Source organism: Marmota marmota, unplaced genomic scaffold, assembly GCF_001458135.2.
Source record: "Marmota marmota marmota unplaced genomic scaffold, marMar, whole genome shotgun sequence".
NCBI classification, from domain to species: domain Eukaryota; kingdom Metazoa; phylum Chordata; class Mammalia; order Rodentia; family Sciuridae; genus Marmota; species Marmota marmota.
In genome coordinates, this window is record NW_025999905.1 from 5,452,412 (window position 1) to 5,467,356 (window position 14,945).

A 14,945-nucleotide genomic window follows, 5' to 3' on the forward strand; every position below is an offset into this window, starting at 1 on the left:
GGCTTTGCTGACACCCTGGGACAGGTGTCAGCGTACTTCCCAAACGGCTGAGACACAGAGTTAGGACGAGGGAAGGACGGTTAGTCAGGTGAGCTGTAGCCGGGTGGCCACGCCCTAGCGGGGGAAGAACTGGCCCGTTGCCGAGGAGTGAGGTGAAGGGATGCCGCTGCAGGGAGGGAGGGCCTGCCCTTGCGGGAGCCGCAGGTCATATCGTTTGAGCCACAGGGGGTTGGCGCGACCATAACGAGCACCCTCCACCAGCCGAGAAAGAGTTAAGGCGCCGGCGGTGACTGCGGGCCCCGGATGTGAGGACCGTGGCGCAACGTCTGTGGGCCGCGCTGCAGGTGCGCCGGGGCGGGCGGAGCCAGAGGGCTGACGGCGACCTGACAGTCTGAGGCACCCGCTCCCCTGCAGGGGCCGCTCGGCTTTCTCCTAGAGCGCCTTGTTTTCTAACTTAGGGTCAACAGGTGGTGCGGGTGGACCGGGAAAGAGCCCTGCTCTGCCTCACGGGGAGCGACGGTTTCCCTAACCAATTAGGGTTCGGGGGCGGGAGTGGCAGGGCTGCCCTGATACGGGTGACCAATGGGATTTGGGATCGTGGGTGGGCCGTGAGGAGTGGGCGTGGTCCTTGTCTGAGTCCAAGGTTTCTAGTGCAGCAACTGCTAGAGCTGCGTGGAGATCTGAACTGGACGGACGTGGGGTGCGTTCCCCCCGCATAGAAACGCCTGCCAATGGTTTCTCGTTTGGACCCAGACTCCGATTCCGGAGCAGTCTTGTAGCTGCATCACCAAAGAGATTCCAAAGCAGAAAGAAGAAAACATTACAATTTGGGACACTTATTTGCAACTGGAAATGGGGAATGGACTGTCAGATCAGACTTCTATCCTGTCCAGCCTCCCTTCATTTCAGTCCTTCCACATTGTTATACTGGGTTTGGACTGTGCTGGAAAGACAACTGTTTTATACAGGCTGCAGTTCAATGAATTTGTAAATACTGTACCTACCAAAGGATTTAACACTGAGAAAATTAAGGTAACCTTGGGAAATTCTAAAACAGTCACTTTTCACTTTTGGGATGTAGGTGGTCAGGAGAAATTAAGGCCACTGTGGAAGTCATATACCAGATGCACAGATGGCATTGTGTTTGTTGTGGACTCTGTTGATGTTGAAAGAATGGAAGAAGCCAAAACAGAACTTCATAAAATAACTAGGATATCAGAAAATCAAGGAGTCCCTGTACTTATAGTTGCTAACAAACAAGACCTGAGGAACTCACTGTCTCTCACAGAAATTGAAAAATTGTTAGCAATGGGTGAACTGAGCTCATCAACACCTTGGCATTTGCAGCCTACCTGTGCAATCATAGGAGATGGACTAAAGGAAGGACTTGAGAAACTACACGATATGATAATTAAAAGAAGAAAAATGTTGCGGCAACAGAAAAAGAAAAGATGAATAACAGTACCTTTTATATCTGTGTGGAATAGGTTTTCTCTGGTCTGATTTTGACAAATGGAAGAGTGTCTACAGCCTGGTTTGCGTGTCTGCCTTCCTGGATGCTATTAAAGCTTTGTTTTGTTGAACAATCAGATGCCCAATTTATTTGCCTTTTGGAAGATGAGTAAATGCAGTGCTTCTTAAAGTGGTTTCCTCTCCCTACACCATAAATCTATCGGTACTACCATTTTGGGAAGCCAAGCAAGAATAGTAAATTGACCAGAAAATAGTTGTGGAAGTTTGACCTGAAGTTAGTAAAATAAAACTCTGAAGAGTGTCTACCTAGTGTTTTGTGCTTATATCTTTTGGGGGGAAGCCTTTGCAAAGAAATTGCATACAAGGCTTTGTATGTTAAGATAAAATGCTAGTGAATGGATACTTAAAGTAGATTAATATATACACATATTTATGCAGTTATATGATCACACTGGGACAGGGAGGAAGTGTTTGCTTTTTTAAACTTTGGCTAAATGATTTTTTTATGTTTCTGGAATCAAATAATTTAATGCTGTCTCTTAATTCTAGACAATGTTTAAGTTGGTCTGACTTCAATAAAAAATAAGGTGTTTGAGGTATACTCAAGTGCATGGATTAGTTTTCTTGATGAAGCATGTTTTGGTGTGTAGTCTTTCTTAGAAATAACTATGCATCTTTCTACACAGGTTTAAAACAACTTTTTTGGGATTTGGGGCTATTATAGAAGTAGGTTGTTGTCAGAAGCACTTTCACTTAAAGAACCTAGACTAATTTACTTGACTTTAATAGTAAAGTAAATATGGGAATGTGGACTAATCCTAAATGCATATGCTTGGATATATGGATTTATGAAGAAAGCAATTAGTGAATGTAGATAATACATGGTCTCTAAAATACTCTGGTTAAAAGATATTTGTTCTATTAATATTTGCTGGCTGAAAACAGATGTGGTTTTTCACATATTTTTGTAGTGTCTTGGGAGGGGCAAAATCTTTATAAACAACACCTGATGTGTAATGGAATGAATATGTAAAATATCAATATATGTTCTGAGCTTTAATTTCTTTCTTTCTTTTTTCTTTTTTTTTTTGCTTACCACTGACCAGTGTTACCTGAGATATACAGTCCTGATGATAGTAAGGAATGGCAAAGTACTGCAGATAAGAATTATGATTTTAGAAAATGAGAGGAAAGTAGCAAAGTGTTTTATGAAAATTCAATGATGCTGTTTCTGTTAAAAAAAAAAAAAAAACCACCAAACTCTTATATATAAGGAGGAAAGACCTTTGTCTAATTCTTATCTTCAGGAAAGACTTAGTTCAAGTAATCATATATTGGCAAATGAGCATATTTCCTATGTGTAATGCCAACAGCTGTTTGTTCTGAAATCACCAAAAGAAATGCACTTTGATAGCAGCATTTGTTTTAGTTTTTTTTTTTTTCAGCATAATTGAATTTTTGAAACCTTAATTTTTGTTCTACACAAAATGAAGTAGCCTCCTGTGGAGCTTTCATGTTAAATGTACCTGCACTCTAGTGATGATCACTTAGAATATTTATATTTATAGAAATGTGGATAATAACTACCAATAAACTACTTGAGGCATTAGGAGAACAGTGTTCGACTTTGAGTTTATATGTATTATCACTTCTGCTGAAGCTTATAATTAGATGGGTAAAAACAACTTGGAGCAGCTGGGCTGATTAGTTTTATAATAGTTTGATTTGGGTCTTCTCAGGTGAGACAGTCATGGAAAGATGCTTTCTGGGAGGAGCCTTTTGTTTGTTTTTTACCCTTCACTGATACTCCGATTATTACTAGTAGATCCAAGATGTTATAATAAAGCTTGGCTCCTGAAACCCCCAAATCTGAATCAATTTAGGATTTCTGTCTCTACTTTCTACTTACTCTATAAAATAGTGCTCTGTTAATTATCTCTTGAAAGGTTAATTTGTTGACCCTAAGAATTTTATAGCCTAATAATTTGATCAGCAAATTCTTGTTATCCAAGTTTTCATATTTAGTGAACAGCAGCAAGAAAATGTCATGAACACTGTATCACCTTTTATTTATTAAAAGACAATTTTTACAAAACTCATAATTTATATTTTCAAGTTTGGAAGATTCAATTTCCCTATCACCTATTCTAGCAATTAATAGCATAGTCTAATAAGGAGTCTCAAATTCTGAAGAGTTAAGGCAGTGCTTTTATATCTAGTGTTTTGCTTTTTTTGGCATACCTTTTGTAAAAAAGAGAACAAGTGTGTGTGTGTGTATTTTTTCTACCCCCACTGTTGGGGATTGAACCCAGAGTTGGCAAGCACTTGGCAAGCACTCTACCACGGAGTTACACCTCTAATATCTAAAGTATATTTGTAAGCTGTTTCTTTATATTTGAAATTACATAATATATAATACTAGTCAAGGATTGGACAACTCTAAATTCAAATTTTTGCAAAAGAACTAAGTAAAAATCTTTTGATACATATAGGGATTTAAATTTACAGAATTCTTCTAAGATATATTACAAATTGTGTACTCTAGTCAGCAGAGATTATACTAATAATCCTAGTAAAATGAACTAGATACTTACTGGAGGCCAAAAGTTATAGTTATTGCTATAAATATATGTATATATGGAGAGGACTATTAGTCTACATATGACTAGTGGCTTCTCAACAGAGAGAAAGGAATAGACTTAGAATTTTTTGTTTGTTTGTACAAGTTGTTTAACTCTGCTCTTTGTTAATTATTCTAATGACCTTGAAGGAAATCTATGGTGTAGAGTTTCAAGTTTCTATTCAGTAATTAGATGATTAATATAAATACAGTGATTTCATTAGCAATGACAGATGCAAAAGTTTCTTCAAACTGTAGATGATGTAAAGCTCAGCATTTAGCTAATATAACTTAAGAGTTCTGAGTATTGTTTGAGGTTTCAATTTTAGCTTTCAGGTTTAAATTTAGCAGAATATTATGTAAATGGATAGCAATGATGTGGAACACTGGAATGTTTAGATGAAGTCTTCCTATGAACCAGTATAGGATGCCAAAGTAATAATCATAAAGTTAATATTAAAATATTTGAAGATCAAAGATAATATTCTCAGCAAATAACAGCCAGAGTATGAATCTAATTCTGTACTTGCAAGTTAAAAATACAGAAATACCTAAAAGGAGACTAGGAGATAATAAGTGGAATCAGATCAGTGTTCAATCCTGGCTCTCCCATTCTGTGTGATCTTTAAGCAAGTTCCTTGAAATTTGTGACGTGAATGTAATCCCAGCTACTTAGGAGGCTGAGGCAGGAGGATCACAAGTTAGAGGTAAGCCTTGGCATAGCAAGACCTTGTCTCAAAATACGAAATACAAAGGGCTGGTGAGGTAGCTCAATGGTATATTGGTTTGATCCCCAGTACTGCAAAGAAAAAATAAGGGTGAGAGAACTGAATGAAATAATGTTTATAAAGTATTTAGCACAGTGCTAAGCACTTCATGAAAAATAAATAGAACCTATTATTAACCAATAGGAATCAATATGAATTAAGAGGTCTTGTGGTGTAACTGATCATTGTCATACAAGTCCATATTTGAATACTGAATCTACTGCTGACTAGTTTCATTTTGAGTAATTTAATAATTTCAGCCTTAGTTTCTTCATTTGTAAACTGAAGATTATATCAACCATTGTGGTAACAAAAGATGAAATGAAACAATATTTAGCAGAATACCTAATACATAGTAAGCATTCAATGGACAGAATATTTTCTGACAGATGTATTTAGAGAAAAAAATTTGTAGGAGGCATATGACCAAACAAACAAAAACAACCCTCTTAATTTGTTTTTCTTAGCATTTGTATTTCATGGCATAAAATGGCAACTTGGTGGAACTTGAGAAAATCTCAACATTCAAAATTCCATTAAAACCAGGTCATTTTCTTACATTTTTTTTAAAGCATCACTCTATTTTTTGGCACGATATAATCTTTTCTTACCTAAGGAACAAAATTTAAAATTATGTGTTTTTTCTGGTCTAGAAATAAATAAAAATAAAGCAAACTCATTTCACAGAAATAAAAACAATTTAGAGCTATCAGTTCTTAAAAATGCCCCAAGATTGTGAGTAATTCAAATTTTGATGATAAGTAGACATCTGTATGTTGACCCTTCCATGGAAACTTGCCAATATTTGTGAACACATCTGATAGATGATGATGTATGTTTGTGTTTGTAGTGGATATATGTGCTATGTTATTTTCCAGTAACTTTCAGTTTTGGGTCTTGTTTTTAATGTTTTCTGCTTATATTTTGCTGGAGTTGAGATTGCCCATATTGGAAAAGATTGAATTATAAAGAATTAAGTAGAAAATCCTTGGTTATTAAAAAATAACCCCTACTTTTTTTCTTGGGCCCTCTCTACCCTGGTTTTATAATAAGAAAGAAATTAAAGTAGTGCCAGAACAGAAGTATTACCTGGAATATTGTCCCCATATCCAATGCAGATTAGATACTATATTATCTGTCCTACATTATTGGAACTGGTGATTCTCATCTTCCCCAGATGAGAAGCATTAGCATTACCTAGGAACTTGTAAGAAATGCAAAAATTTCAGGCTCTACTCCAGATCTAGGAACATGAAACTCTGAGAGTAGGCATAGTGATCTCTGGTCACACAAAGCATAGAGGTGATTCTAATATTCACTAAAGTTAACCAGTGGGGTAACAGAAAATCCAGGCATTTATTATGCTGCAAAATAAGATAGGGCTAGGAGTATAGCTTAGTGGTGGAATCCATGTTTGAGGCCCCTTGATTCAGTCCTTAGCAAAAAATACATACATACATACATACATACATACCTCAAAGGTAAATTTTAAAATAATCCCCATACTATAAAATTCAGACCTTTTTAAAGTGTGATTTTTCAGAAGCACAATGTTTGCTTTAGTAAAACCTTGTTGAAAGAACTTTAGTGGATTCCAACAGAGACACTATCATTTTAGATGTCATAAACTAATTTTTTTCATGCATACATATAAATAGAAGGGAGTCTTGCTTTTTCAGCTGTGATAAATATCCTAGGACATGTGTAGCATTCTAAGATGGGCAATTGGAGATGTTCAAATTGATCCCTTCAAGTAAGGCCTTATTTAATCAAAATCTTTTTATCATGACAAATTTCAATTTATATAAGAGGAAAATAGTATCATTGTGTTTTCCTTCTATCCTGTGACAGTATACCTGAGATACTCAATTTAAAAGGAGGAAAGATTTATTTTGGCTCACACTGTCAGAGCTTTCAGACCATGGTTGCCCTGGACCATGTGCCTGTGGCTTTGTGCCTGTAGTGGCACAGTATGTCAAGGTCATTTGAAATTATGTTATGCCACCAACTAGATCACAAAATCTTTTGATTTGTACAAATGTTGACAATGGTTTATCTGATATGGAAAGTTCTTCCAGTATATTTAAAATATTCAGTTTGGGATAAAAAATTTTACACAATATTCTAGGGGCTTCCGTTTTATAAACTGAGATGCATGAAAATAACTCTGCATCTAAGAATAACTGTTTTCTAGATAACTTTTTGCCACTTCACTTTTGAGAAGAACTAGGCAGTAGAATTGTTTTGTGAAATTTAAGTTCAATTAGTTTATATGGAAGACAGCTGATATAGTATCTGGTTGAAAAAGAACTTTTCCTAATGCAGCTCTATGTAATGTCAACAAGATATGAATATTCATTTGTTTTGTTTGTGTATGTGTGTTTTCCTTTGTTATTTTTTATATGAAATTCATTTATTATGTACATTACATATCATAAATTTTATATAATTTTATTATAAAATTATATGTGTATATAATTTTATCCTGTTATTTTTTATTAATTTTTTAAAATTTATATATGATCGCAGAATACATTACAGTTCTTATTCCACATATAGAGCACAATTTTTCTTCTCTCTGGTTGTATACAAAGTAAATTCACACCAATTCATGTCTTTATACATGTACTTTGGATAATAATGTCCATCTCATTCCACCATCATTTCTAACCCCATACCCCCTCCCTTCCTTTGTTATTTTTTAAAGCAGAAACTGAATAACTCAACAGAATGTGATTGGAAGTCTTGGGCATACAGTAGGCCCAAGTATTTCTTGGGTATTAAAATATCAAGTGATGGTTTCTCCATTACCTGCTTGGAGACACCCTTAAATGAGACAGAATGAAGTTCCATGGAGCAACATTTTCCCAAACTGATTATATTTCAGAGTGGCTTAAGTAGGTTTGAAGATCCTTGGACTTCAGACACTTGATGAAATCTTGAGGAGAGGGGCCTGGGATTTTTAACACAGGATCCACTATATTTAGAAACCATTGCTATAGAATTTAAAAATTGGGGGCTGGGAATGCCAGAGGGATGATATTTTAAGAGGCAGGAATAAAGGGATTGTAACTGGAACTCACCTACTGAAACATTTCCTAGCTGTCATGTAGATGCCTTTTCTTTTACATAGTAGGATATTTTTCATTGGCTTGACATTGTAACCAACCTGAGAACATCAATTGATCCAGGGGTGTCTCACATCAGCTATCTTAGCAGAAGTCTGGGCGAGTCCAGATAAGATAGACACTTTTCCTTTTAAGGACTTTATATGTACTTTATGCTTAAGAGATGTAAGGTGTTTTAGAAATCTACAAGTAGTCCAGTTCATCTTAACAAGGGATAGAGAACAGTTAGGAATTTAGATGAAGTACTAATGAGGGACTACACTGTTTTTCTGTAACCCTTTGGGAACTTTGAGTGTCACAGATTTCACTGATCATGGTCATAGCAAATTATTTTGGGGATTAGTAGGCATGATAAGGTAAAGTATAGGGTCTGTAACAGTAGCAATACTGAAGATAATGGGCAGAGCCAGATGGCCTATAGCCAATAGATTATACCCAGACACATTCAATTGGTCAAATAAATAAAATAGTTTAAGTCTTTTAGTTTTGTAGTGAAAGATTGCCCTTTTGTGACAACAATAAGTAAATAATTCCCCATGCCTAGAAACTGGGTGTTTGTTTTAAATTTTGCAGATAGAGATCACATCTTAACTTTGACATAAATTAGCATGTGACTGAGTAAAAATGTCTCAACTTCTAGCTGTAGCCTTCTCACCTCAAAATGGAAATAACTACCTTTCTTATGGGTAGTATTAGGTTATGAAAGAAGCAACGTAAGTGATCTGGCATGGTTTCTGGCAAACAGATTGAATACTCAGTATTTGACTACATCATGTGTGGGGTACATTGGCAAGCAAGAGATAAATACTATATCTTTCGTCCTTGCTTTCTTTTAGATTTATTACTTATTTTCCCCTTCACTGTTATAAATTATTTTATTATTACTTTTGTTACCATATTTATGACATACATCCCTGACTGCCTGATAAGCTTAATGTAAATTGGCTTTTACACTTAAAACACTTTTTAATTGCATTTATACCCTCCCCGCTACCCATGTGACACATGAGCTTTTGTTGTTGTATTTTTAGTCCTACATATTTAAGATCCCCAAGACATGGCTATTATGTTGTTGCATATTTATTCTTCATGTACTTTTTTCCTTTCTTTATTCTCTTGAGGAGCAAAGTGGGATTATTTTCCTTATACCTGAAGAACTTCCTTTAATGTGTTCTCTAAGTTTAGTTTGCTGCAAACAAATTACTTTTGGTTTCTGAAAAGATTTATTTTGCTTTCATTTTTAAATAAAATTTCATTGTAGAATTTTAAGTTGACAGTCATTTTCTTCTAGCATTTGAAAACTTCATTGTTATCTTCTTGCTTCCATTGTTCTTGTTGGGAGGTTAGCTGTTGGTGTAATATTTGCTCTTGTGAAGGTAATATTTCTTATTCTCTGGTTTCTTATATTTGTTTTTAATTTTTGCAGTTTGACTATGTGTCTAGGGGTGGTTTTATTTATATTCTTTTTATAGGGACTTGTAGATCTTGAATTTATGGCTTGAAGCACATGTCAGAAAATATCAACATCTAGATATCTGAGAATCTTTTTGTTTCCTGTTTTTAATCAAATTTTGCCCTTTTATGGTTTATGGTTCTGCATTTTATCTAATTGACTTCCATACATTGTAAATAAAAGTTTTAGTGATGATTTGTGGCTCTAGCAAATGTCTTCCTTCTCCAGAGAGAATTCACTTTTGCCACTAGCTATAAGGGTTGGTTTAGATCATATCTTTGGGCTTCTTTTTCATCTTTCCCCCAAATCCACAACATCTTTGTAGCTTACTGATGATTTCAAGCAGTTTTAAAAACAAAATTTGTCTAACTTTTCCTTTCTTTTACATGGAACATTGGTCTTAACCAGTAAAAAAATGAATTTTATTCTAAAAGCAATAGGAATGTAGGTCAGGGGATGTGGCTTAGTGGTAGAGAGCTTGCCTAACATGTGTGAGTCTCTGGGTTCAATTCCCAGTATTGTACTTTTTTTTTTTTTTTTAATTTAAGAATGATAAAAACAATAGGAAGGCATTAAAGAGTTTTAAGTGAAGGATTGACACAATCTGATCCCCATTTTAAAATAATTTAAAATTTTAATTTGTTCTATTATCTCTTCCCCTAAAATGTTTCTAAAGTTTCCTTTCATCTGTGTATTATTCTGATATTCTTGTCTAAACTGTAGTTACTAGCTTGGATTTTTGTTTTTAATCTCACTTTCTAAGACCTCTACAAGATATGTAACATATCAATGTTAGGTTCTTTTCCTGAGATCCAATTTCCTTTATGTCTAGATTTAGATCTTAAAAATAACTATACTATCCTTTTAGTAATATTACTATTTACATTTAATAGAAAAGCAAATCAGTTTAAGGTGATTAAGTAATTTGATCAAGATTACACAGAAAGATACATGTTGACTCTAAGCCTCTTTAGTTTCAGAACCTAAATCAGTTATTTTATATTGTAAATTCATACAGATGTACCTTGATTTATGTTGAGGTTACATCCTGATAAGCAGATTTTAAATAAAAAATGTCAAACTGAAAAACATAGTTTAGCAACATAGGACTTAGCTAAAATTTAACTAATAATAATAATATTAAAAATTTAAAACTTTTGTTGTTTACATTTATCAATGTCAAAGTTGTTTGACCTAACCTGATTAAAGAAAGCTTTCCAAAAAGTAACTGGGGCTGTCAGAATGGCAGAAACCATACTGGGAATGAGGCCATAGAGGAGGAAGCCTTTTTCTGTGATCATGTATTTATTTATTTATTTATTTGTTTTCATTTAGAGACTCACTTAATCACATATTCCAAAAGTCCTGAATTTGAGTAAGAAAGGCTATAGAGATATTTAGGTAAAATGACATGATCAAATATATTTTCATTTTCTTACACATATATTAATTCCATGATTATTCTTTATAGGACTCTTAGGCATGAGGGGAATACAAAAAGTTACCATGTTGGTGGAGGGAAAAGAAGCTGTCTTTCCAGATGTGGTTGCTAACAGGTACTATACAACAAAGACTTGAGCCAAGAAAAGCCCCAGCATGGCTCAAAGCAGAGCTAAGATTTCAGAAGGTGCTTGATTTCTTCCCAAACTGAGTCATGTTACTACATTCATTTTAGTTTTGTTTTCACCTATGTTTTTAGAGATGTTTGGGACTGGTCTGTATTATTACTTATACTATTCTAGAATATTAATCTTTTCTAAAAATATTAGAGCATACTAGATGATTAAAAAGAGAATATAATATATAATTTGGTGCTTTGTGATTTTTTTATTTATCTATATATTTATATTTAAAAATTTTAAATTCTTTTTGCTGCTAGGGATAAAACCCAGGGCGTCACATATGCTAAGCATATGCTTTACACTGAGCTGCATCCCTAGTCCCAATATATTTTTTAAGGCATGAAAGAATTTTTTTTTTCTCTACTACAGATTCCATGTTTGATATGGTATTTCCTAGGTACTATGATATTCTTATTTGGGGGTGTTTTTAGAAACACTGAGTACTTCAAGCACTTATTTCTCCTGGGATACATATATCCCTGCAGGTACAGGCATGGTTTTGGAGTGTGGAGAAACAGAGCTGTCTTTGTTTTGTTTGAAATAAAATTGCTACTGATGTTCTACCCATCGATCTAAGCCCCAATATCTGCTGCTGACACATGAGGTTCAGTTATTAAGTTCCATTTCAAATATGTCTTAAAATTTTTATATGATTTAAACCTACCTAAAATACTTTGAACTGGTGAATTCCCTATGTATCCTAGAGTGATTTCTTTGAATTTTCTAGATTTGAAATTTTATAACTTTAGACCTGTTTGATAGAATAGAAAAAGTTGACTAAAGTGGTATTGATGACTTGTAAGAGTTCATTAACAGAAAAAATATATACCCTTATTAAGCTTAAGACTTGGGTTCTTAAACTAGACTGCCTAGATAAAAATGCTTTTTTTTTTTTTTTTGCCATTTCTCAGCTACATATCTTTAAAAGGTTTCTTAACCTCTCAGATCACACTATTCTCATGTGTAAAATGGTATGAAAATGATGATATACTGTTTTAGAGTTATTACAAGAATCACTACATGTTAAGTATTTAGTATTTCCCTGCCCTTAAGTATTCATTGTATCATTATTACTTGTAGTAATAAGTAGTTTATCAATGAAATTTTACCTGAAGTGCCCCAGATATAGTGGGGTTTGCAGAGATAATCATCTGTCATCCCTGATATTCTGTCCAGTAATACCATTTTCAGAGGTTACTCAAAGTTTGAATAAGCTATTGCACTCTCTCAATATATTATTTCTATCTGTACCAACTCAATATATGGCAGTCTGTGGTCTGAATACTAATTATTAGAAACAAACAAATGTTTGTTTAAAACTCACATTGGAAGAGGGAAGGGTAGATTTTGGCACAAACATGGGAGGATTAGAGAGACTTTTGAAGAGGTAGCACTAAAATTTGGCTTCTTAGCTGTAGAGAGGAATATCAGGGAGCTCTGGTTTGAATGGAGGAGCAGTAATGAGCCCCAGGTGTCTTCAGGTTTTGCTCTTGTTGGACTTTGACCCCGTGGAGGTTAGATGGACAGAGGGCATGTACTGCATCTTGGAAGTCACTGATATTTCTAAGCAATAAGTATCATCACTTTGATTACACAGCCTTGCTGAAATGTTGATGGCCTGGGGTTTCACAGGTGTAGTGTAATACTAAATTGGCCATGACCACAAACAGGATGTCATTGTCATTCCTTTCAAATAGCAGAGCAGTAATTTGGCAATGTGTGGACACCTGGATCTCTGCCTTCTTTAATCTGAAATAAAAGGGAGAGGAATAGTTTCAGTCTAGTTTTATCTTTACAGATCTGACCCATGGCTCTCTATCTCAGAAGCATCATATTTGGGTATGTGCTTATATATATGTTTGTTTTTATTTTTTAGAAGAGAAGCTTCCTGAGGGAATCATCTTTCTGTGTTTTGCACAACAATGTGGGGGCTACATAAATGTTAAATACTAATAAAAATAACGCCAGTAATTTACTGGTAAGACATTTGGTGAGTCACCACTAACTATGTGTTCACAGTGTGTAAACTTGGTGATATAAATGGATCATCTTATTTATTACATGAGTTTGACTATTAGGATATTTAATCACTGGAATCATTGTCAAGAAATAGCACTTTTAAAAATGTTTTCACTTTTAATTTTAGAAATTGAAGAAGAGTTAAAAGAATAGAACAAACATGTTTATATACCCTTCACTCAGCGACTTTATCTGAGGTTGCCCAATTGTCTCAGTAATGCCCTTTTTGGTGGAGGGCTTTGATTCCAGGATCAGTGTGCTACTTGGTTGTCTCATTTATTCTGGAACTGTTCCTCCTACCTTCCTTGACTTTCCTGGCTGTGTTGTTTATGAAGATTATAGGCCAGTTGTTTGGGGAACTATTTCTGAATTTGGGTTTATCGAATGTTTCCTCATATTTATATCCAGGTTAATTCAATTTTTTGACAAAATTTCACAAAAGTAATGCTTTGCTGCTTTCCTTGCATCCTATCATATGCAAAGTGTCAATTTTAACCCCCATTAGTGGTGATCTTAATTTTATTACTTAAATAAGGTGGTATCTATGAGGTTTCCCTATTGTAAGGGTACACTATTTTCTCACATTTTGGAATTAGTAATTATTTCTTGAGGAAAAATTTTGAGATTGTAAAATCCTGTTTCTCAGCTGACTTTTGCCCATTAATTTTAGCATTCATTGTAATTTCTTGCCTGATTAAGTTATTGGTTGCAAAAATGCTTATCTTATTAATGTGTTCATTCCTTTGACATTACTTATGAGACTCCCATGTATGTACATATTTATGTCATTGAGGATTCATGAGTTTCTATTTTACTTAATGAACTATAGTTTAGTACTATCGTTATTTACTTTGATAATAAAATTGCCTCAACTTTGGCTGATAGGCACGAATCCTTGCAAATTGGCTTCTGTTTCCTTTTGACATGTCCCATCATTCTTTTGAGTAGTTCCTTACTTTCTGGCTCAAATGGTACAAGTTCATTTCCTTGTCCCAGGACTAGGATCAGCCATTTGTCCAAGAAACCCCATTTATTTTAGTAGAATTGCATTTATAAACCTATATCTAGATACTACACATGCTCATTGCTACTGAGATGCTGTGGCTTGTGGGCCTTTCTCAATGGAAAAATGAAATTTTTATATATACATACACATGTATGTTTACACATACATATACAGAAAGAGGGCACATGCACAGTAACAGTATGTATGTGCATAAACACACACCCATATTTGTTTTCTTATGAATATACACCAACATCTCCAGTTCCTATTTCCTCCCACCACAGGTGTCATTATAGCTTTCTTTCCTTGCCATAGTGTCTTCCTTCTCTGACAATAAGAAGATAATGTTTCCAGTATCTTAATATAGTAACTACTCAGTTCTCCTATATGTAGCCAATCAATAAGAAGATAATGCTTCCAGTATCTTAATATAGTAACTACTCAGTTCTCCTATATGTAGCCAATCTCAAGCTTGCTAGAGTGCCTTTATACTCTCTTTTACCTGTATAATTGCTTTTTTCTATGAATAGTAAGTATGGGGTAGAGAGGAACAGAAGGAAGATGAAAGGAAGGAGTAGAATAATATATTTTAAAACACCATGATCAAATGGGTTTCATCCCAGGGATGCAATATTTTTTCAACATACAGAAGTCAATAAACCTATTTCACTGCATAAATAGATGTATAGGCAAGAACTGCATGGTTATCTCAATAGATGAGAAAAAGCATTTGACAAAGTATAGCACCCATTCATTTATAAAACACTAGAAAAATGGTATAGAAGGAATTTACCTCAACATTGTAAAAGTGATATATGACAAACTCAAGGCCAACATTATTCTGAATGGAGAAAAAC

General features: G+C 34.6%; 1 protein-coding gene across 3 annotated transcripts; it reads left to right on the forward strand.

The window, feature by feature from the left end:
* The first annotated feature begins 73 nt into the window (after positions 1–73).
* Arl4a (ADP ribosylation factor like GTPase 4A) lies at positions 74–2,074 on the forward strand. Of its 3 annotated transcripts, none has more exons than XM_048799627.1 (2): positions 74–88; positions 657–2,074. In XM_048799627.1, the coding sequence occupies exon 2, from the start codon at positions 853–855 to the stop codon at positions 1,453–1,455; it is 603 nt and encodes a 200-aa protein (XP_048655584.1). In that variant the 5' UTR covers positions 74–88; positions 657–852; the 3' UTR covers positions 1,456–2,074. The 3 variants fall into 3 exon arrangements, with proteins under 3 accessions (XP_048655584.1, XP_015353596.1, XP_015353597.1); XM_015498110.2 differs by lacking the exon at positions 74–88 and adding an exon at positions 227–344 and having other exon boundaries at positions 652–2,074; XM_015498111.2 differs by lacking the exon at positions 74–88 and adding an exon at positions 227–344.
* The last annotated feature ends 12,871 nt before the right edge of the window (positions 2,075–14,945 follow it).